The 23781-nt window shown below is 40.2% G+C and overlaps 5 protein-coding genes across 6 annotated transcripts; 2 read left to right on the top strand and 3 right to left on the bottom strand.

Moving 5' to 3' along the window:
• Positions 1 to 195: 195 nt before the first annotated feature.
• Positions 196 to 4234, bottom strand: LOC129597611 (gamma-interferon-inducible lysosomal thiol reductase-like). Its single transcript, XM_055495236.1, has 8 exons — positions 3711 to 4234; positions 3442 to 3579; positions 3303 to 3371; positions 1644 to 1718; positions 1416 to 1517; positions 1199 to 1345; positions 986 to 1054; positions 196 to 660 (listed from the first exon to the last, which is right to left on the bottom strand). The coding sequence occupies exons 1-8, from the start codon at positions 3936 to 3938 to the stop codon at positions 622 to 624; spliced, it is 867 nt and encodes a 288-aa protein (XP_055351211.1). The 5' UTR covers positions 3939 to 4234; the 3' UTR covers positions 196 to 621.
• Positions 4235 to 5262: 1028 nt separating this feature from the next.
• Positions 5263 to 7399, top strand: LOC129597608 (tubulin-specific chaperone C-like). The gene is made up of 2 exons (XM_055495233.1): positions 5263 to 6129; positions 6624 to 7399. The coding sequence occupies exons 1-2, from the start codon at positions 5565 to 5567 to the stop codon at positions 7181 to 7183; spliced, it is 1125 nt and encodes a 374-aa protein (XP_055351208.1). The 5' UTR covers positions 5263 to 5564; the 3' UTR covers positions 7184 to 7399.
• Positions 7400 to 7911: 512 nt separating this feature from the next.
• LOC129597678 (40S ribosomal protein S4-like) lies at positions 7912 to 9685 on the bottom strand. Its single transcript, XM_055495324.1, has 6 exons — positions 9526 to 9685; positions 9313 to 9390; positions 9050 to 9230; positions 8889 to 8986; positions 8210 to 8511; positions 7912 to 8100 (listed from the first exon to the last, which is right to left on the bottom strand). Exons 1-6 carry the CDS (start codon positions 9526 to 9528, stop codon positions 7968 to 7970), a joined length of 795 nt encoding a protein of 264 aa, XP_055351299.1. The 5' UTR covers positions 9529 to 9685; the 3' UTR covers positions 7912 to 7967.
• A 197-nt stretch (positions 9686 to 9882) lies between these two features.
• Positions 9883 to 13270, top strand: LOC129597677 (trimeric intracellular cation channel type 1B.1-like). Of its 2 annotated transcripts, XM_055495323.1 has the most exons (7): positions 9883 to 10021; positions 10206 to 10467; positions 10866 to 11022; positions 11636 to 11820; positions 11898 to 11985; positions 12047 to 12230; positions 12782 to 13270. In XM_055495323.1, exons 2-7 carry the CDS (start codon positions 10347 to 10349, stop codon positions 12887 to 12889), a joined length of 843 nt encoding a protein of 280 aa, XP_055351298.1. In that variant the 5' UTR covers positions 9883 to 10021; positions 10206 to 10346; the 3' UTR covers positions 12890 to 13270. The 2 variants fall into 2 exon arrangements, with proteins under 2 accessions (XP_055351298.1, XP_055351297.1); XM_055495322.1 differs by lacking the exon at positions 9883 to 10021 and having other exon boundaries at positions 10091 to 10467.
• Positions 13271 to 13301: 31 nt separating this feature from the next.
• On the bottom strand, positions 13302 to 16884 carry LOC129597676 (monocarboxylate transporter 12-like). Its single transcript, XM_055495321.1, has 4 exons — positions 16380 to 16884; positions 15699 to 15755; positions 14253 to 15614; positions 13302 to 13990 (listed from the first exon to the last, which is right to left on the bottom strand). Exons 1-4 carry the CDS (start codon positions 16720 to 16722, stop codon positions 13578 to 13580), a joined length of 2175 nt encoding a protein of 724 aa, XP_055351296.1. The 5' UTR covers positions 16723 to 16884; the 3' UTR covers positions 13302 to 13577.
• Positions 16885 to 23781: the final 6897 nt, after the last annotated feature.

Genomic DNA, 23781 nt, shown 5'->3' with positions numbered 1-23781 from the left:
CTCGTCTGATTACTGATTCAACGTCTGTTTTGAATTTTTTGAAGATTTGCTGGCCAAGTTGAACATTTTTCAGCTTTCGTTGTTTCGCATGCAGAATAGAAGCACAGCACAATGTACATGTACGAAGGATACAATTTGTCGAACCTACGATAATATAATCCAAAAACGATTCAGCAAACAATGTAGGAATATCTTGAAGTATTTTATTCGCGAGCGCTAGCATCGATACAGTAGAGTCCAAGGGCAAACATCTATAGTACGTAATTTCAAACAGAAATGATAAAAAAACAACAACCAGATCCAACATAAAAACCAATACATAAATACTGCATTTGTGACCGGGAAAGATACTTACTCAGCAGAATAAACATCTGATAACTTGTTCAACTCGTTAAAACAATTCCGTAGTTACAGATAGAGCGAATGCTTCAAACAAGTAACATACAAAAGAAAATCCTTAAAAGCCATCCAACGATCGGCACCGAAACTCAGTCCACAGCACACTACAATCCATCACTTGCTATCTGATGAGTCTTTAATAAAATCCGGAATTGGAATATCACAGGAAGAGAGTACACCGAAAATATCCACCCATTCTCAAGTAGTTTCGGCCTCTCGTTGTCAGCTTTTAGTATCCTCACAGCCTGGAGGCTTTGGTCCCTTTAATAAAAACCATCTTACAGCTCACTTGTCACTTATTATTTATTTCTTGGACCATTCAAGAATAGCAATATTAAACTAGGCTGGTCGTACTGAAGTAAATAAACGACAAATGCTGCAGGACTGCAGACGACAAACAATGCTGAACTCATGAAATCAAATTACGCATGTCTACAATTTCTTACAATTTCTCCTACTAAACATGTACATGTACAATGTACATTTACGGTTTAAGGAAAGATGGTACAAAAAATCATTGGCTTTCATTTATTGCAAGTTCGTATCAGCAGAATCAGAATGGCATTATGCATAACTCATAGCTTACCTTATAAGCATCACAAATAACACCGCGGAGATCGGCAAGACATTTGCGCTGAATGTCTTCTGTATGAACCTGCAGACAAATTGCAAAGCAAATTAACATTCGGATATGTAAAGCGGTAATGATCACAAGTAAACAACAATAAACTGCAAGCACAGCTAAAACCGGTATGATATAGACCATGGAATTATTGATACAGGCTCAGCTAATACTGACCCCGTTCAGCACCACCCATGGCACCCAATAAAGTTTGGGATTCAGTGTTAATGTTCGTTGAGCCATAATATGCTGCAACTGGTTGCCTAATTTTCCGGCTACACAGGCTTCAATCGGTTTATAGTCAATTCCAATATCCTTAGCACACTGTAAAATATCGAAATAAAAGCACTTACGTTGGTGAACAGTTTCACATCAACAAATTTAACTGACTCACCGCCGGCCCTGATGTAGCTGGATCATGCGAAATCTCCATGCAGTTAATAAAACTGATGGCCAGATTCCGGTCTTTATCGCCCAAAACACCAATCGCGCACGTCTGAAACACAGAACGTTTTTCCGATTTGTTCGTAAGCATGTTATCCATTACTCGTAAATAAAATCGGCACGACAGCTGACGCAATAATTTAATTATCAAAACCTTTAATTATCAAATTATCAATACCTGCACCAAATTTCCTTTGCATTCTTTTTCGCCATGTTGACACGAGAAAATGTATTCTTCACCATCCTTCCTTTCCTACAGGCAAAAATGTTTAGCTAATAAGCAGCAACATAAATGTGAAACCGATACCGTGTGAATTAATACGCAATGCAGCACTTGTAGCTCTATATTCGCAAACAGGATTAACTGTTTTGATAAACTTTGTAGTAGAACATGAAACCGTTATCACAGCACGACTTCGTAATAACTTCGGACAATCTTAGTGCCAAATCGCCAATCGATTACAATTCTCGTCAGGGCTATGCAGTTCAACAAGGGTGTATAAAGTGTGATTTCCTGATGGTTCACTTGGCCACAGAGTAAAGCATAAGCCACATCTAATTAAGCTCTGAGCTGACCGGAATGAATCCGTCGTCATGCTCCCAATTTCCCACTTGGCTCACTTTGTGATGGAAGCCACCACAATTGTAATGCTTTCGACAAAAGCATGGCTATCTCACGGGAATACTCGTCTGCACTCGACAGGCTTGACCCCACAAATCATGACCAGTGTGTGTGTCCGGTACAGACACTGCAGCTGCTCGGGAGATAAACAAGAGCTGCTTACTCAAATCGGTGACAAGGGCATGCATATAAATTAGATTTGTCATTTGGACACGTCCGTCAAATGGGGGCTCAGATAAGGGAAACTACAAGGGAACTGACAGGCTGCCATGAGCCCAGCTGGACGGAAATAGATTCCACAACATCCCTGAAACTACTTTATGGATCATCGCTAACCCCACGGTGTAATCACAAACTCGTAACAACCCCGCGCGTTGGTCATCGTCATAGAGTCATTACTGATGATAAAACATGTTATTCGCAGCCGCGGTCAGTACTGGACAAATATAAATAAAACCGCAACGGCAACTGCTAACAATCGTAAATCACTAATAACAGGATCCGAAGTACAGTACGTACTATACTGTATTCCCGGAATATTGTTCGTTAAAGTTTAAACTTATTGTTAAGGGAATCGGAAAAGCTAGCAAAAAACATCTACAAAAAATTAAAGAAAATTATATATTTAATGACATTCAAATAACGTTGTCTAAAATCTTCGGATGAGATTAGACTTTAAACAGAGCAAACTTAATAACGGAAAAATAAATTTAAGCCAACGTGTTACTGAGCGAATGCGGAATGAGTCGGACGACTAACAGGTGAATTCATGCAAAACAAATTCTATTGCAAATTAATAAACTGTGCTAGTAATTACTGTAATCAAATGCTTTTTTTCTTTAAAACTGAATATCTATCTGCATGTGCATACTCGCATATACGCAAAAAAGCTAAAAACTCCATGCGAACTGATATCAGTGTTATGCAAAACTTATTAAAAACCTCCTTCATAGTTTCAGCCCTAAATTTACGGCTTATCGATCAAACGCGGTTATAATCCAGTGAAGTAAAAAATCATAGCCGAAATATGAATTTATCACGCAGGAGCAGATAAATACTTGCAGACGCTTCGCTGGTTTTCAATTAAATCTGGTTCAAGGACCGTGAATAGATGCTGCTACCTTTTAAGCGACTATTATTCTTCATCTTGTACATAAAAGCAAATACACCAGGCTGTAACGGTAAAGTGCTCTAAGAATGTTGACCATGTCTTACTTCTGCTTTTCCGAAGGGGACCATTGAGATATTGACAATTCCACCAATCTTTTGCACCGTCGGATAAATCTACCGATCAATATGCAATCCCATTATGTAATCTAACGTGCTAATGCACTCAACATCAACACACACGAACCTGATCGATAACAAAATCTTTACTGTCCGGACATAAAACCTCGTAAAACACTTCCACTAACACAAGCGGCACGGCAGCCATCTTTGCGGCATTTTCGTCTTCTTTTTGCTGCTTGATGTCCGGACAACTGGCAGCAATCTGTAAATAAGCGCCTAGTGCACACCATCCACCATCTGACCGATTTGAGTGGCATAATTGCAATTCACACATAATTCGCCACCGCCACGGCAATCGATTTAGTACATTATTATTTTAATGTTGTTACCGACCTTGCAAGCGTGAATGATGCGATCATCTAACAGGCACAATTCGCGCAGAGGTTTTCCACACACGGTTTCATCGAAAGATTCACCAAAATAGTAACGGTACGCCAGAAACACCAAGGCAATGGAAATCAGCAGAAAGGCAGCTTCAAAAACGTAACGCGGACGACCGTGCCATTTCCAGAATTTCTTTATGGAGCCCGCATTGTTACGATTTCGCAAGCTGGTCACCATTTTATCGCCGCCAAACTGTTCGCTTATTAGCTGCTACTGGCGGGAAGACGGGAGTGCACAGGTGCTTGCATGAAAAAAATAAGCTCCAGCCCGTTTTGTCAGGGTATGCGACACAATAAGCTGGAAATATTAATAAAACAACAAAGCAAACAGGATACTGTGTTGCTCAAACTCAAAGGGAAACGCAGATGCTGATTTCCACACACCATTCCGGTGGTGCTTCTTTGCGTGTCCGTGGTTGTCTGCTTGCAATCATGTGAGTCAGCCAGGAATGACTGACTGGCAGAAGGCGGAGTTGGCGCAGCCTTGGCTAGTGTCCTGACAACCATTGGTTGACCTTGAAAGTTTAAACATCATTAATATTTTCTAAAATAAAATAGATTAGAAAGCAAAATATTTATGTAACTACTGCTCGTATTCATGGGTTTGATGTTTTGCATTATAAATCACTGCACCGTTGGATACTGTTATTTGTTCATATTAAGTTATGAACTACAAAATACAGTTAAAGTGATCTCATAGAATAATTTGGCGGCTAGTGCCGGCTACCCACCCATGTAATCCGCGAAGTTTAAAAATTAATAACTTTGCGGATTACTTACAAGAAAATTAACCAGACCAGAAAAAAACTGAATTCATAAAGAGAATATAGGACAAGAGGATTAACGCGAAGTGCCAGACGTGCGTAGCAATGCTTTGCATAAAAATTTGCGAGACTGGCCATAGAGAAATAACTTTTATTCTCTAGCAATAGCAAATTAGCAATGGTCACTTTTGAAATCAATGCGAAAATTACCGTATTTTTCGAATTAGAAGCCCTGGGCTTCTAAATTTTTAAAGGTGCCTGGGGAGAGGCTTATACAGCAGAGGAGGCTTATATTGTGGAGGAGGCTTTTAAATTTTCAAAGCCTTTAAACTAGCGTAATTGCTATACACCGTATATAGAGAGAGGCTTCTAATGCGGAGGAGGTTACTAAATTTTCGAACTAAGGTGGGGGGAGGCTTATACGATAGAGGAGGCTTCAATTTTGGAGGAGGCTTTAAATTCGAAAAATACGGTAATTATGATATATGAATGTAATTTTATGACACAATATTGATTAATGTGAATAAATAGATTAGGAAGTCACCTTAGTCTTTGCTTCTGTTAATAATTATTTTAAGTTTTTTAAAATCAAAAATAATGGCTAAAGCCGCTAAACAAATGGGTAAAAAAATTAATGAGTCACGCTGCTGTGCTGCTGTCTGCTCAGCCTCTGCTGTACTGATTCCCATTTTCGTATGAATCACGTTTGATACGAGTTGCTCACCAGTCAGTTGCTGTTGAAAACCTGGTGGTGAACTTCGCGACACAATTTACTTATCTTATCTTATTGTTAGTTTTCTTAGCTTTTTAAAATTTTAATTTCGAGGTATGATAAGATGATTAAGATGTCCAAAACGTATTTGCATATGATGGATTCTGGGACTGGGATAATCTGATGATACTCTGATCCATATAATTACTTACGCGCATCCTTCATTGGCATAGATCTGCCAGGGGGTAGTCGCTGCAACTTCTTGACTTCTAAATATTCTGGAAGACTATTCGTTGGGAATTTGGTATAATTACAGTAGAATTTGAAAATGGTGGTTCCTGATAGCGACTGTGATAGTGTCAAAGATATCCTTCCTTCCCACTGGGAAGCTGCTGGTTTTGGTTCTCCTTGTAAGTCTGGTTCCAGTGGAAAGTGTTCGTTGACTGCGCGTACGGAGTCTTGTGCTGCACCAGTGGAGAACATTTCCGACAATTTGAAAAGAGATCTAACATCCTTAGAGAAATCTCTGCAAGGTTTAAATCCTTCTGCTCTGTCGAAGGGCGATTTGGAAGTCGCATACCAGAAAGCTAAGACAGAGCTTGAGCGTCTGAACGGTGTGTTTGTCGATGCAGCGAGTTATATTCCAGCATACGATCAGCGCTTCTTCCAGAGCCATCTGCAAAATACCAATAAACTACTATCCGAGAAACTTCAGGCGAAGAAGAGCGGTGGTGGCTTTTCTTTTCGGAAAGGTGCTACGGCTCCTGCATCCGGTAGTGAAGTGAAACCTGTGAGTGAAATCGTGGTGGATCAGAATCTTGTCAGTCCTGTTGAAAATGGAGCTAAGCTATTAACAAAAAGCTCCGGTGAATGCCATGTTCCGAGCGTATCAGGTAACGAAATTTTTAGATTTATGATTTTATCATTTGTAAATGAAATTGCGGTATTTAGTGCCATTAATCTTGTTGTAAGCTGCTAGCATCTTCTACTACTGCACTTTTTATTTTTTTTTTACCCTTTACCGTGTTAATTTTGCGAACAGACAGAACAGTGTGTTTGTATGCGTATTTTAATAAGAAAAATTAACAGCGTACAGTCCACAGACTCTACACTGAACAGCCTTAACTTTGACGCAGAGTTGTTGATGTGTAATTAATTTTTGGTTTGCAACTAACCGTTTGTTGTACATGAATTTAATCAGAAAAATTGAGAAAATGTAATTTTAATCAAGATTTGCAATACTTTTTTGGATTAAATATTTAAATTGGTCGCAAGTTGTAACGTTTTGACCGCAGTTTCGCTGATGGACTAATAGTTTTTGTTAATACTTTCTTAACAAGGTTTTCGAATAATTTTCCAAGTGATATTAAAGTGCAGTGTATTACAGATTCTGTGAAAAATGGAAGTAGTCACCTGCCTGCTGCGACATCAGAAGTGGACAGCGCTTTCTCGTGTGGCTTTAGTAATGTTGCTAACTCCAAGTTGCGACTGCCGAGGAAATCGCTGACTAATAAGGATGTAAATCTGACAAATATGAACAGCTGCGAAATCCTGCTGGAATCCGGAGCCTCTACTGTGTACATGAATAATCTTCGCGATTGCACTATAATCTGCGGTCCGGTCCGTACATCGGTATTTATAGCCGGCTGTTGCCGCTGCACCATTGTTGCGGCATGTCAACAACTGCGTGTGCACAATTCTTCGGATTTGCAATGCTACGTCCACCTGGCCAGTGCTGGCATAATTGAAAACACAACGAATGCACAATTTGGACCCTACACATTGCGGTATGACGGTTTGGAAAAAGATTTCGAAGCAGCAAACCTTGCACAGGAGGAGAATAACAACTGGCAGAATGTGCAAGATTTTGACTACGTTGTGTCTAAAAAGCGTTCTCCCAATGTTAGAATCATTCCCGAGAGCGAACGAGCGGTTTTCAAGATTTGATATGATTTGTTTGATCTGTTTTGTAATTTTATGCCAAATTAGTTACTTTTTGGTACTGGTATTTGGCAAATTGGCACTGAGTTCCGTGTGATTGTTTTGCTTGTTTCCATAAAAGTTTTTTAATGTTATGCTGAATTTTCTACACAGCGCTTCACTACCTCACTGTGTATGGTACTTGTCGAGTTGTCATTGACGTAAATTAAAATTATTAAATGTATCAATTTAAAGCTAGACAGTGCAAGAAAATTTAGCTGCACAAATGCAAAAAAGGTAGAGCTGTGCTGAGCAGAATGATCGTGCGAAAGGAAATTGCATGCACTCATTGCACTGCGTCACTCTACCGTCTAATGATTAAAGGAGCCAGAGTGGTAAAGTCTGTAATCTTCATGCATACCGGTTATTATTAAGTTTTCTACAGTTGACCGGATGGTCATTGGTCACTCCGTAGTTCCGGTATTCCAGACCAATTTGTATTTCAGAGTTATTTCGTTTTACCATTAGTTAATTTGTTCCTAATTACAGTAATGCTGTCTTCTACGAATTCCACATTAACGTTCAAAGTCAAACTTCACACTTTGCAGCTATACATAGTACATAAAATTAATCTAGATCTGTATGTTGGACAATGTTTGAAGATAATAATTATTCAAAAACTACGTAATTACTAGTATTGTAACCATTCGGCAAGCCTTTTCCTACTACAGCTGTAATTTATACGGATTAAAGAGACGTGTTTTTCGCTTTATTGACATAAAATCATCGATGAATCGCAATACAACAATAATTATGCAGTAGTTTCTCTCTTCGCAGCAATTCTCTGATCTCGCTCTTCCGCAATGCTCAGCCTGATACCGTTTCCGCGGGGGAGACTGACATATGGCTTCGTACCCTTTCCAATAACGAACACGTAATTCAATCTGCAATGCGAATCAGAGCGTTATAATCGAACAGCCCCCAAAGTAAACTCAGTATCTTCGGCCTCATTTTATCTACCGCATAACAAAACATGCGTCTTTACGTTCTTACCGAGTGGCAAAAACGTGTCCCAAGGAGTCCTTAATATGCACAATGTCGAAGCTTCCCGGATGTCGTTCGCGGCTAGTGATGGTGCCGACACGACCCAAGTTGTGACCACCAGTAACCATGCACAAGTTGCCAACTTCGAACTTAATGAAGTCGAGAATCTTACTGCTGGCGATATCTAACTGGATGGTATCGTGGGTCTTAACCAATGGATCTGGATAGCGGATGGTGCGGCCGTCACCAGTCACCAAGAACGGGACACCTTTGGGACCGACACCCAACTTCTTCACGCGGCACAGTTTGTACTGAAAAAAACCACAACTGTACACATCTAATCGCATACGAAATATTCATCACTCAAAAAATTCCTCTCGGAGCTACAGCCTACGATAATGGAGTGATTGGACTTACTAAAGCAAATAATTATCACCCCAGCTAGGATGAAGAAAGTATCACTTGCTCGAATAAATACAACGTAAAAATTCTAAAATGCGTTACCGTTTACCAAAAACTGCCATCTGTCGCAGTCACAATCGCTACCGCAAAAAATTTCGTTGAATACATTCATTATACAGAATACCCAAAATGAAAAAATTTAAATGCCCAAATTACAATATCAAACCAATACCGAAAGCCAAGAACAATTTAAGGAAATAATTCGATCACAAATAAACACGCTTACCTTGGCTTCTTCTGGCGTGATGCGATGAACTGCGAATCGGCCCTTGGTATCGTAGATCAGACGGAAGTTCTCGTTTGTCCGCTCAATATTGATCACATCTGCGAAGACCGGACATGGAATTACCCCAATTAATGGAAAATAAGCAGAAACAGCAAACGTACCCATGAAACCAGCGGGGAAAGTGGGATCAGTGCGGACTTTTCCGTCAACTTTGATCAATCGCTGCATAACGATTTTCTTAACTTCATCACCAGTCAGCGCATACTTCAAACGATTCCGGAGAAAGATAATTAGTGGTAAGGATTCGCGGAGCTTATGGGGACCACAGCTAGGACGAGGAGCCTTCGAAGAAAATGCAGTTGATTGCTCAAGAACCCAGAGAACCTGATCGCAAACTGCGACTGCGCAAGGATTGGTAACTTACGAAAACTCCACCCAACTTGTCCAACATCCAGTGTTTCGGTGCCGCTAAGCGCTTCAGATGCTTTTTCGGGCCGCGAGCCTACAAAATCCGAAAGAAAGTACTTACTCCACAGATCGAGAACTAGATTGTCTGGCTTTCTGAACGCGAACTCCAGGGTCTCTGCTACACGTCTGTCCTGTCGCCGTCAACAGATTATTCAGTCAATCCACTTACCATTTTGGTTTAAATTTCTGGATAAAGATTTACAAAACGGACTTGATCTCAGATTGTCCCAAAACGAAGCGGAATTACGCCAATCGCCGAAAACCCGAAAACTGGAGAAGCGGCAGATGTTGGAATGCCACAAGCACGATAGGCCGGATAGTGGACGATTTCGGCAGCTTATGCGCAAACTGTGCCATTACGATGCCATAAAGGAACAGCCAATCACCATTTTGGAAATTTCACAAGAGCCCTCGCAACACTAGTAGCGTTGTAGCGAGGGGTCGCTCCCCAGTCTCTTTTAGACGGCTTGGATTTTGAAACCTATGTAGACACAGTCACACAGTTATTTATTATTAGCATTCATCGCAAACTTTCATTTGTATTATTCAAGAAAAATTAAATTTAAAAAATAATATGTTCTAAAAAGTCAGTACGGTGAAAGCTGGAGGCTGCTGCACTAAAACGACGCCTGTCACAACGACGCCTGTCAAAACGCTTTTAGGCTGTACGTAGTCCCATGATAGTCCCATACATCAAAGCAGACTCAAAACAAACGCGAACTCGCGAAGTACGCGATAAGCAGACGAGAAATTAAAAATTATTAACATTCGCTTCCAGTGCAGTTTAAGAGCTGGAAGCTATTTATAGCAACTATCGATAGTGAATTTGCTTTGAGTGTTTTTTTGCAGTGGAGCAGCACGGTGGACCATGTTCTGCGATGCCTTTTCGGGTGGCGCATTAGACTGATGGCAAGGATGCTCGTTGTAAATCACACTTGAGAACCTTGTGAGAAGTTTCGACTCTGCGTGGGATCCGAGCCATTGTCCACCATGGATCCCGAACTGTTTCTGGATTTTGCCAATACTGTCAAAGGGATTCATATGTTTCCCTATTTCGATATCGCACATTATGCCTTATCTTGTATTCACGTGCGCGATGATATGACAAGCAGTAAGTTCTGCTCACGAGTGCCGACGATCAAGCTTTCACCGTTTATGTAAAATTGATTTTGTTATGATCCCTAAAGATTTGAAAAGAAAACTACCTGTGCGGTTTGTAATTTAAGTATTCCGCGAATTGTTGTGATAATAAAAATTGCATATTTTGAAATTTGTTTTATCTGTTATTAAGTCGCACCTGGTATAATATTGTGTGATGTTGATTGTTGCATCATAAAGCATTTTGATTTGACATAATCCATTCTGAGATTTTATTAGATTTTCATGTATCGCAGCTCAGAAATTGTGCATTTTGATCGGGCAACGGAAATTGCCAAATGTCCATAACATTTTATTGATGGCGAGAAACTGGCAGTTTGAAAGTGATAAAATAACTGCGATGTTTTGCAGGCGTTCAGTTGATATCGCGGAAACATCCGCTGGCTTGTTGGATTTCATCCATGGTATCCTGTTTCGCCGGCTATATTATCGCCAATTTCCTCTTGGGTGAAATGGTTCTTGCACCGTTCAAAAATCTCGACAACGTCGGTCTGGCCACCTTAGTATGGTAAAATATTTTCCCATTTGAGTAGATAACATCTGAAATTATTGACGCATTGAATGTTGTATCATACTACTCGTTGCGTTGCTCCTTACATTTCGTTCTTTGCATAAGTAGTTTGGGCTGAAAATAGTAGTCAGTACTGGTGATGACGGACTAAGCTGGCTGATTTTACCTGTTACCAAAGTCGGATAGCTGGGGAAACTTTGCAGTTAAACTGTAACCGAAAAATTACGCGAGGTTTTTATCGGGATAGTACCTTGGGTCGATTCATTATTATTTGCTTTACTATACAGTACATACCGATTTTTTGTCGTATATTTTAGAGGCGTGCGCTTTATCTGCGTTAATCAGATTTGAAGTTTTCGTTAGCATGCGCCCTCGGTTGCATACAGACATCTAAAAAAATTTATCTAGAACATCTACTGAATGGATATTTGCATTATTTTGTACTTCCGATGGTGGCTGTATTGATGATGGTAATACGAATTTGTAGTATACTTACAAAATATCGGTTTCCTATCTAATTATACAGATGCAGTTGTCTTTCGGGTTGCGTAATGTTTGGAACATCTTCATTATTTTTTCTTGATATCTAGGTTGGATGTTGTTTTTACAGGTATCTGATTTTTTATTCCCCGTTCGATGTGGTGTACAAGATGTGCAAGATGTTGCCGGTGAAGGCCACGTTGTCGGTAATGAAGGAGATCCAGAGGGTGCACAAGGTCTATCACGGCGTGGAGCACGCAGCCCTTCTCTATCCACATGCATACTTGGTGCAAGTTATTATCGGAACTGTCAAAGGTTCGAACGAACGCGGGGATGTTTACACAGATTCCGCGAGCCATGTAATTGTAGATACCGCGGTCTGTTTGTCGTAGGCGCTGGTGCCGGATTCACCAAGATTTTTGAGCGTTTCATCCGGGGCACATGGACTCCCACCGGGCATGAATTTCTGCAGCCTACTTTGTAAGTGATACTTGTAGCCATTTCAGGGAATAAAATGATAATAACCGACCGACATTTTTAGCCCGACCAAGGCCTGTTTGGCGGCGTCCGTGTTGTTTGTTGTGGAAGCGGAAACCGAATGGATAACGGCACCGCATTCGATGGTCTACTTGGGTGTTGTTATATTTTTCGTCTACTTCAAGTTGTCCGGCTTGGTGCTCCATATGAATGATCCGTTCCAGCCCATCGAAAATTTATTTTGTGCGGTAAGCTTGATAATTAATTTCGCGAAATTCACTGTCTTTACGATTATCTGGGTTTTTCTGTGTACTAATTGTGCTGAATAAGCAAGCATTTGTAAGCACACTACTTGCGATATGCAGTTCGCAAGAACTCAAAATTTCAGAACTTTTACAATTTTTTCCCAGGTGTTTGTGTACTCGGTCGAAATATTTCAGTGCATTATAAATCAAGTTTTCGAGTGTTTCTTTTATCCGGATTCATTTACAGTTGCTTTGAACGTCGCATATTGTGTGGGCACATTCTCGTTAGTCGTTAATATCCAGTTTCCTCGGTTATAATCACATAACACTGATAACAGACAGAGCGAAATTGACAGATCCATGAATGTTTTTCAACGACGAATGTGGCGGTATTCATTATTCCTGCTGTCTGTATAACTGAACAGGATCGATAATGCGCCTGCGATATTCCGAGCCGTTGGAAATAACGTGAAATTATTAAGATAGCGATTATGTAAATTATAATTGGCGAGTTGACGGAAACGAGCTTTCCGGTAATTTTCTTTTCGGTCTAGGTTTTCATGGGCGGAGTATGGGATGCCCTCAGTCGCGCTGTCCAGGTTAGTCGGGAAAAAGCCGCCGAGAAGGCCGCCAACGGCGAAGTGGATAAAAAGAACAAATAAACGTGTACACCACAAATGGGTAGCCTCAACTTACCTGTGCAAGTCAGTGTATTCATATGTTTTGAATCCTTGACCTTTGGCTTCCATTGTCATTATTCTCAACATATGTGCCGGTTACCTCTACTTTCAATGGCTTTCCTCTGTCTTTGGACCTCCCGTGCCTTGTGTCTAGTCCTCCAAATTTTAATGCGAAACAGTTGGGTTTAAATTACAATTAAGTATTGTCAATCTAGCGCTGATCGTTATGACAGGTAATCTGACTTATGACTTGGTAATCTCAACGATGCCTTTTCAGTGTCTAGTCTTAGAAATATTTGATAGGTGTGCCTTGTACTCAGCCACTTTTTGGCAATTCTCATTAAAAGTGCCTTTAAGCATTTGCATACAGCATGTGCAATTCTGGAAAATCGTGCACGTCAGAAATTTTGTTTATGGACTTCAACGGAATTCTCGCAACTAAACGGTCACATACTATCAAAATTAAAACAAAAGGAACCAGTAAATCACATATATTCCCCCTGTAACAACAAATTCAACACACCGACTGCGCAAAAAAGACTACCCACCGCGATTTCACCGTTCCCGCTAAAACATAAGACTAAATCTGACTCTTAGTGCGGCCGGACATAAGAAAGCATCAATGAGAAAGAGCTAAAAACGATCAGACAAAATATTAACTGCCCATAGTTCAATCCATCTCCACTTCATCTTCTTCCAACGGAGGCAGCAGGTGCGTGCCGACATGTACCGGTGCCGTTTCCCCTTCCGGGAGCAAATGTTTCCCCACTTTGACGCGTTTATGTTGCTGCAAGTGATGCGGTGCAATGGGCCCGGTGTAGATGCGCGGATGACCATCCGCAACATGTCCATTGGAGATGTTATCCTCTTCGGTGTCGCTCTCTTCTTTCTGCGCAACGTGACCATTTCCCACGGCCTCTACATCCGGTGCGCGATTCTGTCCAATCACCAGGCCAGTGCGACGACGGCGCGTGATCTTTTTGACGATTGGAAACAGGAGCAGCATGATGGATGCCAAGATCATACCGGCACCGGCCGCGTAGAAGGTTAGGTCGTAATCGCCCGTTAGATCGTACAGGAAGCCTAAAATACATTTGGTACCGGTTAGATTTTCCAATTCATGCTAATTTTATCGCTATCACAGATCACAGTAAGTACGAAATTACTCATAACAGTCTGCAGTCATTAGAATGATTAACGACTTTCTAACAAACTAAAGACAAATTAGTTCTTCGCGCGTAAAATGCGTTAATTAAAACTTCATCACACACTGCGCCCATGTACTATTTTTACATACAGCATCATGATGATTCACAACCGTTTACAGATAATAAACAAGACCCACCTGCAAGAGGAGGTCCAAACAGCGTGGCAATGCCTTGCGCAAAGTACAGCAGTCCAAACGCACTACTGAAATACTTTTCATCGATAATATCCACGAGAATGACGGCAAACAGTGGATTACTGCCGCTGATAAACAATCCAAACATTCCACTATAACCCGCCAGTGCTTCGTACGTCAGGAAGAACGGCACAAAGATCGTAGCCACCCCACATAAAAATATCGATACAGCAAACAGAACCAGCGCATCACACCACGTCCGATCGCCTAAATACCCATAAATCGGCTGCCCAATCGTCGTTACGATCCCGATAATGGACAATAAGAAGGAGGCCTTCTGGAAATCAATCCCATGCGTCACCGCGTTATCCGTGGCATAATCACAGGGAATATCGACAACGAGATACAGAATGAGATTCGCCAGGCAAAACAGAACAAACTTCGGACTATGCAGAGGCTTCACGTTGAATAAGAGACGACGAATTTGTCGCAGTTCTCTTCGTAAAGGTTTGATGATGCGGTGTAGGCGACTGGCATCGACTTCGTCTTCCTCCTCCTGTGACAGATCGACTTCCGAAGTTAAATCGGGACAGGACAGCGATTCCATGGCGGCCAACTTCAGCGGAACGTGAAATCCATACCGTTTCCAATTCACCACGTGATGTTGACCAAACAGATAACTCCTGCGTCGATCGATGATTCGGCGCTGTATGGGCGGAGGTTTTTCAAATCGCACCTTTTTCTTCTTCTCCACGGGGAGCAAGGGATGAAAGCTGGGGCTTGCTGTGTTTTTCAGAGCCGACGGAACCGTAGCAACGGGCACCGGAGGCTTGACTGGGGTATAAACATTATCGATGCTACCAGCCACGGCTAAATACGGATTCTCCGGATGTTCCTGTCGATAGAACGTCGGAATTTCAATTAACGAGACGCATCGCCGCATATTATGCAGGTCATCCGCGGACAAGGTCGAACTTTCTCCTTCAGATTCCGTTGCATCGGAATCCGATACGTTGCAGGAGCGTGTGACCAGTCCCATGTCTTCCGGTTCGCGCATCACCGCTCCGAAAACGATGATATTTAGAAAAACACCGGACAGTAACAGCAACGTCCCACTCAGTTCGTATTTTTCCAGCAAAAAGGTGACGAACGGAGCGAAGATGAACATGCCGATACCACTTCCCGCGGATGCGATGCCCATTGTAAAGGACAGTTTGTTGTCGAACCATCGCACCAAGATAAACATGGACGTAACATAAACCAGTGATAAACCAAATCCAGACACTAGCCCCAAGGTGATGCATAGCGTGTTGACCGATGTAGCGAACACGCTTAAACCAAAACCAAGCGCCGCTAACAAACCACCTGTTAGGATTAAAACCCAGGTAAAAACAGGACCGAAATTGCTGACAAGATATTTGAAAAACTGTTTTTCCGGATTTGCTTTACCTAGAATGGTGATTGGACGACAACCGTATTGTTCTGCCAAAGCAGACGCGATGGGACCTGCAGGCAAAAAATGTTGTTGTTAGGTACACAAGAGAAATACCGATATCAATGCAAAAACATCAATCATTCATGTCTACGCTCTAAACAATATTATACGTAGATATATCGATTAATTTAACACGCTTTAAACGTTGAGCATAATAGTTCAATTATGCTTGCCTAACGGTTTTTATCAAGCTGAAGCAGTAAATAAAAATAATTGTGTATGTTCTAACACTAAATAAACCAGAATACAAATATAAAAAAAAACGAAGGAAACTTAGGAAACCAAGGAAATTTGATATATGATCTCTAAATTACAAGGCCTTTGTTGCATAAGCTTAAAGTAAAGCATCGGCTTATTCTAATCAGATTAGACAACACACAGCATCTGTTATTGCTGTTATTGGTTTTGTGCCTTATGGCATAACAAGCAAATGGAACTCATTAAAACTGGAAAAAAAATTCGCCTGAATGGCAACACAGCCATTGCTTCCGGCTCTAATGCACGAGCATGTCAAGTAGTCAAATAAGCGCATTACATTGGCAAGCCGAATCATCCCCGTCCCGCATTAATCAACGGCAAATGAGGAAGAAAATTATTCTACAAGAAAATCAATACGTTTCAGTTCCACCACTCACCCGAAATCAACGGTATTCCACTGAACACCGAGCCCACCCAGGCCGTCTTCCCTTTACTCTCACCATACACTTCCAACAACTCCACGAAAATAATACCATGGGCATTGGCCACCCCGTCGGCAATGATCTGTATGACAAAGGATGCAAACACCACCATCCAGCCCCACCCACCATCCGGCTTCAATGTCGACACACTCTGATCATCTGATTCCTGGGAAAACGTACTATTCGCACGGGAACGCGGCTTCGTTGAGGGACTGCGCAGGAAATTCGGTGGAATCGGTGATCCGCGACGCAGAACTGAGTCATCGCGGAAGGGAATGTGTAATTCGTGTGAATCCATGTTTTGCAGGGATCGTAAAATGGAGGAATAATTTAAAATTTGCAAACAAACAAAAGTAGGAAAACGAAAGGTCGGTAGTGACGATGATCACAGGAAAAAGAAAAACTGAGACCGCAGAGGAAAGATGATACTCTTTCAATAATGTTATCGCTTATCACAAAATGTGTGAAACGAATTCAGGCAGTATTTACATGTGAGTATTCAAATGTCGCTTTGTTCTTGAATAACAAGGGCTTTTTTGACGGATCGCAAGAGAAGATTTCCCAGACGTCGATGCCGAATTCCCACAGAAGGGAACTCCGGGCTAGCTTTCGACGACACAGCACTTGACAATTGTTCTTCTGCTTTTTACGTAAATATTTCAGGTCCGTAGCGTAGTGATCAGGGGCTCTCTTGCCGTACCTCATCCACAAATGGGAACTTTTTCTGTAGAAAAAAATGCAAATATTCATCTTATTAGCAATAAATGCAACCGCACAGATCGATAGTTTATTCATGTGGCTGATAATGTAAATGTTTGAGAACACTTCAAGGTCGAAACATGTCGAGCAGTTCTTTTTCCTTCCAGGACAAAGACCAGGGGCGAAGACAATCGATTCTCAGTGTGAAATGCATTAGGTCTATATCCCAGGAAACGGGCTTCCCCTCAAGCTGATTTAGAAACGCAAACATAAAGTGCGGTATATGAAAAAATAATCTGTAATTCAGCTCGTGTAAAAACAGCTGATGTGGAATTGCGGTTTTCATTACACCCTGGTCCCGGGTCTACGACTTTTCGCGTCGATTCATCGCTTATCAAAAGTTCTCAAAATGGCAATTAACAGTGAGTATTCTCCCAGCGCTATCATTAACGCTAAGTTTCTTCTAAAACGAGCAGAATAAAGTAATCCCAATTCGAAAACAACAGATTCTACAGAACAATAGTTATTAAACCGCAAACTAGATAAATTCATTCGCATTTCCCACTTTAAAAATTCAGAAAGGCTTTTCCAACATATAATAAATTCACAAGTTTTTTAATAATAACAGAAAAACCTAATGCTGACAAAAAACGATTATATAACTCAAGCTGGTTAGATCGTTGTCGCACTATCGCAATGACTACGTATTCTGCCAACAAATTACAGTGTCGCTAATTCTGTCGTGAGAAAAATTTAGAAAATCGAAACACGCCTGAATACATAATCGTACATAAAAATGCAAAAACATCGGAAACAATTAGAGACTCGATCTAACGGGTAAGCGTGGTTTACAGACAACACTCAAGTCGCCGTAGTAGGTAATAATACTAATAAATCAGGACTTCTTCCTAATCTACTTGGCAGAAATCATACCAACAGACATTATTCTGTCAGACAAGTTGAGACAACAAACCGGGTAAAAGCTGGATTATTCCGTACACCACATTTTTATCTAGATGAACCGTAGTGTACAGAATAACCCAGTAAAGTACTATAGTAGTACAGTTTCCAGATGCAATATCTGTATACCGTAAAACTGACCAAAACACAGCTGACATAACACATGCTCTGAGTTCACATCTGATGGTGATCACTGATCACAAATTTACGGCTTACGCGTAACAAGCTGACGGGTGAATTGCAGAGTAATTTTGCCAGATCGAAAATAATAATAATAACTAAATAATAATAATAATAATAATAATAATAAATAAATAATAATAACTAATCATAATAATAATAATAATCATAATAATCAAATACTAAACATAATAATCAAATAATAATAATAACTAAATCAAGTGAAATTGTTTATATACGCACATTATCAATTAGGCATCAACAGCGAACGCTGATTTCACAATAATGATAAACAATCAGAATGTAAAATTTAAGGAAACAGAAAAACTGAACTCAGATTCCACAATTTCAATTCCCAGAGGTGTTTCCAGGAAATTAGTGCTAGCGAGTCAGCGACTCAGAAACTCAATAAAATGGGAGTAAACAAATTTTTAACTAAACCGGTGGAATGCCAGCGGGTTCCTGATTTTATTAGAAATTCTATGCTATTAAAATAATCAAAGTAATATAAAAAGATATTATAAATCATGTCGCGAGGTTGACCACGCTGAAACAAGTATAACTGACTTGTGCGAGCTGGTAGTAATTACAAAAACGTCAGAATAATGATTCTCTTATCAATAATGCAAAAGGCATCTGCCAACATGTGTCTCAATGTATTTGCATAAAGGCGAATAAAAATATCACTTTCTATTTACACCCGTCAAAATAAACCGAGAACCACACGAAACTCCGTAGAATTTCCAGTGTACCCAATAAAAATGTCTTCCCCTTGACGCATGTGACAGTGTTCGGTTACTGTCTAAAATACGGTAATGGAGGAGCGTGCAAATACGAATGCAAAATCTGCTGATCCAGCCTTGAGCAGGCATCCCGAGGAAGCTCTCATATCCAAATACAAGATAAACTTAGCTAACTCAGATCCAGTTAATTTCATTTTTCCAAGGTGACCTCCGGAATATTTCTGATCAATGCTCATCTCGTGCCGAGAGCGGAAAGACATTCAAGTACAATCACACGACATTTTCAAAAATAAACAAATGAACAGATTCAGGCAGAAATAAATTCTCCGATATTAAAAAGAATTTCCATCATAACCCGTATTCCGTAATGCTTTACACTTTACAGCCACTGGGCATTGCATTTGCAATCAACAGAAATCGCCTATCCGACAATGCCACAATACATTTCACTGATACTCGAGGTTTCCCAAATTTTCCCAAAACGCCTTATCACAATTTATGAGAAATCAAAGGTTAATCGAAGCGTTTATCCACTGCGCACGTTGTTACATAACGATAAAATTAACAGTGAACACTGAACACCTTATCGGAAGGGTTAATTATCGTGGTACACGGTTAAACATATCAAATAATTCTTTACTCCCGAGTTTCTAAATCAAGTTTCATTTGTATCCAAGCCTCAAATCTTACCTCATTCTCATTCAATTTCGCCTGTTCGCATAATACTACTGGAAAAAAAATCGGCCAGGAAGCTTTTCGGTAAAATCAAGAAGGTCGCAGAGCAGGGAAGCCAAAGGGAAAATCTGTTTTCTAGAACAATGGCGAGCGATAATGCCTGATAACCAAGACAACGGATCAATGCTGATGAGGATTCCGCCAAATAGTAGCGTATAAAGTCGTGCAACTAAAGATAGCGCCAAAACAGATCTAAAAGGAAACCTATTAATATTTCAAAAGCATAAAGAATTTTTGATTCTTCGAAAATAACTCGTGAAAAATAAACCCTTCTCTGTCCTCAATGCTGACTGTCACTTGTGAGCAATAATCATCGACCGTAATCCACAAAATAACCTCGTACTTGGAAACGTCAATGAAACGCGAATGAATGGCTGAATCGGGTGCGGAGCCGCCTACGTTTGTATTTCGAATAAAGACCTAAACATCACGGCTGATCTAATCCTCCTGGAGGGATTGGATGGGTGCTATTCACGCACTTCGGTTCATTTTATGGACTTAAGCGTCGTGCTCAGTGGCAGCGTTTACACATCCAATCTGCCACAAAATCCATTGGACGTTGTTGCTTTTCAGTGCCTAAGCGCAAGTCCAAGCACGAAAATAATTAATATTATTTCAAATTAGAAATTTTAGTTTCTATCAAAAGAAGGGCTTAAAAAGCAAAGCGCAAAACGTATCGACCCTGATAACAGATACCTGATTTTCTGTTATAATGGTTCCATTCTGACTAGCGTGTGGAACTTTTTGTGAATTGTAAAAGCTACCGCATATCGACATATGCCTCGTATATGAAAAAGAATAGAAGAATTTCTCTCGTTCGTGCTAGGTTTTATTTTGGCCAAATCACAAATGAATCTTTTTTCGGATAACTTTCCGTATGTTACACTTTCAGACAATGGAAGCATTACAAGACTGTTTTTTGTTTAAAATGAAAAGTCAAGGACCGTTTTTGTCCTACCAAAACATGCTTGCAAAGAATTCTAAAATATCTATAAATTATCACTTCCACTCACGGAAAGCCTTTCGACAACACTAACATGAGCACTCGGGTTAAGACTATGGTTAAAACTAAGGTCAGCATTCGGGTTTTTACTTTGGTTAGAACTAATGTTAGCACTCGGGTTAGGGCTCTAATTAAATTAAGTGCAAAACGAAACGGGCTTACCATTGTTAGGCTGAAGCATTACTTAGTTAGATAGTTAATTCGAAAGAACAACGATTCAAAAGAGTTTATTTTTTCTGATTGATTTTTAAAAGGAAATGGTTATTCTCACCACCCTGGCACCTCCTTTGGCTATTCTCACGACCTTTCACCACCTATTGGCTATTCCCACCACCTTCCAAGAATTGAATTCTAACACCACCTTTTGACTATTGCCACCGCCTCTGCACACCTCTTTTAGCTATTCTCACCTCTTTATTGCATTTTTTACACAGTAAATTTTATAAAAAACTTCGTGACAAAAAACAAAGCTTTGCCGTTGGGGGCACTTTTTTTACGGTTGGGGCCGCCGCCGGCCGGAAAAGTATCTAGGCGCATCTTGTCCGTGCTGCAGCTGTTTGCCAAACGTTCTCGCATCTTCTTATTGCAGAGTTCGGCTTCTTCCGGTAAACCCTGGTAAACGATTTCAACTGCAAAAGCAATGGTGAAAACGCTACAGTCGTATCCATTTTTTGCTGCTATACCCGAGGAAACAGAATGTCGATCGATTGGCCTTATTGGAAACTTAGTAGTTTTTTTATCACTCGCACTCGCACTTTTTTAAATTCACTCGCGATTCTATCAATTCACGGACTTCTACAGCTTCTTTCGGATCCAACCGTCGATTTTCCAGCACGTTTTGCCAACCATCCTTGGTAAGAGGATGGTTATGCCGCATATTTTGCTTAGTAATGATGGGGCGGTGTTCTTTCAGCCGTGCCGCTACGGTTAGAGCGGCATTGCATTCGGCACGCCGGGTATGCTGGAATGGTTTTCTTCCAGTTCTTTGATCGTCATGCACTTTGTGGCGGATCCAGTCATATTTAACTGACTTGTATCTCATGATTTTGTACCTGCTAGTACAGTATTTGTTGATACCGGCAAGTATTATCGGGTTTACTTGCCCGGCTTTTAAAGGTCGTGCGCCTAAACGCATAGCGTTATACAAATATGATTTTACAATCATTTTTATAAAAGAAAGATCTCCGTAGGCATTTATAAACATAATATTATTATTAAAATATGTAAGGAAATGGGAATAGTCGAAAGGAGGTGTAAAAAGGTGGTCACAATAGCCAAAGGTGGTGGCAAAAATATTTTTTAAAAAGTGGGTGCGAATAGCCAAAAGGTGGTGAAAGGTCGTGAGAACAGCCAAAGGAGGTGCTAGGGTGGTGAGAATAGCCATTTCCTTTTTTAAATTCAATCATAAAAATAAACTTTTTGAATCGTTGTTCTATCGAATTAACTATCTAACTAAGTAATGCTTCAGCCTAACAATGGTAAGCCCGTTTCGTTTTGCACTTAATTTAACCAGAGCCTTAACCCGAGTGCTAACATTAGTTCTAACCAAAGTAAAAACCGAATGCTGACCTTAGTTTTAACCATAGTCTTAACCTGAGTGCTCATGTTAGTGCTGTCGAAAGGCTTTCCGTGAGTGGAAGTGATAATTTATAGATATTTTAGAATTCTTTGTAAGCATGTTTTGGTAGGACAAAAACGGTCCTGACTTTTCATTTTAAACAAAAAAACAGGTTTGTAATGCTTCGTTGCTGGTCTGAAAGTGTAACATATGGAACGTTATCCGAGAAAAGATTCATTTGTGATTTGGCCAAAATAAAACTTAGCACGAACGAGAGAAATTCTCATTCTATTCTTCTTCTTATACGTGGCATATGTCGATATGCGGTAGCTTTTACAATTCACAAAAAATTCCACACGCTAGTCAGAATGGAACCATAATAACAGAAAATCAGGTATCTGTTATCAGGGTCGATACGTTTTGCGCTTTGCTTTTTAAGCCCTCCTTTTGATAGAAACTAAAATTTCTAATTTGAAATAATATTAATTATTTTCGTGCTTGGACTTGCGCTTAGGCACTGAAAAGCAACAACGTCCAATGGATTTTGTGGCAGATTGGATGTGTAAACGCTGCCACTGAGCACGACGCTTAAGTCCATAAAATGAACCGAAGTGCGTGAATAGCACCCATCCAATCCCTCCAGGAGGATTAGATCAGCCGTGATGTTTAGGTCGAATAAAGCACGTATGATTCATACTCTCATAGCCGAAGTGAATATCGCTGTCCGATGACGTTTTTTGTTGACATTTTATACAGAGATCCGACGATATGCGATCATAGAAAATTAATAATGCTGCCGATACACGTTTAAACTTACTGGTTTATAGGAAGATCGTAAAATTAAATTTTATTTTGTAGAAATTAAACGTTTCAGGATGTTTGTTAAGAGTTTGTTAAGAGCAACTCTTCTCTATAAAGTTATAAACTAGGCATTAAAGTGTAAAAATATTTTCTACTTGAATAGTTTTGTGGTGGATAGGTTATACACAGTTCACCCTGTTTACTGCGAACCGGAAATAATATGAATTTTTTATCCCAAATATTCGTACATACTTCCTGCTAGACTTGGAAATTTTAAACTACGGACTTACTAGAGCGCGGAGAATACAGATATGAGCACTAAATTTTATTAAGTTCATTAAACGAAATTGCGAAAGCAATACAGCACCGTACTTAGCAAATCAGAAAAGCGAAAACAATCATTATTTTGAATTTGGGAAAGAACATCATTATACTCGCATTGTACTTACTATCCTTCGTGCACAAGTTCTTCATAACTGATTAATGATAAGTCTTATCGCATCGCATCGCAGAGGGTAGAATGTAAACCCTAATTATCATTAAGCACCACTACCGCGCACGCATATTTAATATTAACGGAAAGAAGCAACCAAGGAGATTTAAAATTTCAAACAAAATGCAAACAGTCACGTTAAATTCGACAAATATAAACTGCACAGGGCTGTAAAGACTCAGCGA

This window comes from Paramacrobiotus metropolitanus, unplaced genomic scaffold, assembly GCF_019649055.1.
Source record: "Paramacrobiotus metropolitanus isolate TYO unplaced genomic scaffold, Prichtersi_v1.0 Parri_scaffold0000107, whole genome shotgun sequence".
NCBI lineage: Eukaryota > Metazoa > Tardigrada > Eutardigrada > Parachela > Macrobiotidae > Paramacrobiotus > Paramacrobiotus metropolitanus.
Note: the sequence above shows the minus strand (reverse complement) of the source record. Positions and strands in the feature narration are given on the sequence as shown.

Coding starts and splice junctions, on each gene's coding strand:
- LOC129597678 (XM_055495324.1), bottom strand. Junction 8,512..8,888: donor TCACGCCAGAAGAAGCCAAG/GTAAGCGTGTTT, acceptor GGTTTTTTTCAG/TACAAACTGTGCCGCGTGAA. Junction 8,101..8,209: donor GGACACGTTTTTGCCACTCG/GTAAGAACGTAA, acceptor TTCGCATTGCAG/ATTGAATTACGTGTTCGTTA.
- LOC129597676 (XM_055495321.1), bottom strand. CDS start 16,722: ATGGATTCACACGAATTACACATTCCCTTCCGCGATGACTCAGTTCTG. Junction 15,615..15,698: donor TCGTCCAATCACCATTCTAG/GTAAAGCAAATC, acceptor TAATCCTAACAG/GTGGTTTGTTAGCGGCGCTT. Junction 13,991..14,252: donor GTTTGGACCTCCTCTTGCAG/GTGGGTCTTGTT, acceptor AATGTATTTTAG/GCTTCCTGTACGATCTAACG.
- LOC129597611 (XM_055495236.1), bottom strand. CDS start 3,938: ATGGTGACCAGCTTGCGAAATCGTAACAATGCGGGCTCCATAAAGAAA. Junction 3,580..3,710: donor GCATCATTCACGCTTGCAAG/GTCGGTAACAAC, acceptor GCTTATTTACAG/ATTGCTGCCAGTTGTCCGGA. Junction 1,518..1,643: donor GCAAAGGAAATTTGGTGCAG/GTATTGATAATT, acceptor TCTGTGTTTCAG/ACGTGCGCGATTGGTGTTTT.
- LOC129597677 (XM_055495323.1), top strand. CDS start 10,347: ATGGATCCCGAACTGTTTCTGGATTTTGCCAATACTGTCAAAGGGATT. Junction 11,986..12,046: donor GAATTTCTGCAGCCTACTTT/GTAAGTGATACT, acceptor CGACATTTTTAG/CCCGACCAAGGCCTGTTTGG. Junction 12,231..12,781: donor TCGAAAATTTATTTTGTGCG/GTAAGCTTGATA, acceptor TTTTCGGTCTAG/GTTTTCATGGGCGGAGTATG.
- LOC129597608 (XM_055495233.1), top strand. CDS start 5,565: ATGGTGGTTCCTGATAGCGACTGTGATAGTGTCAAAGATATCCTTCCT. Junction 6,130..6,623: donor CCATGTTCCGAGCGTATCAG/GTAACGAAATTT, acceptor AGTGTATTACAG/ATTCTGTGAAAAATGGAAGT.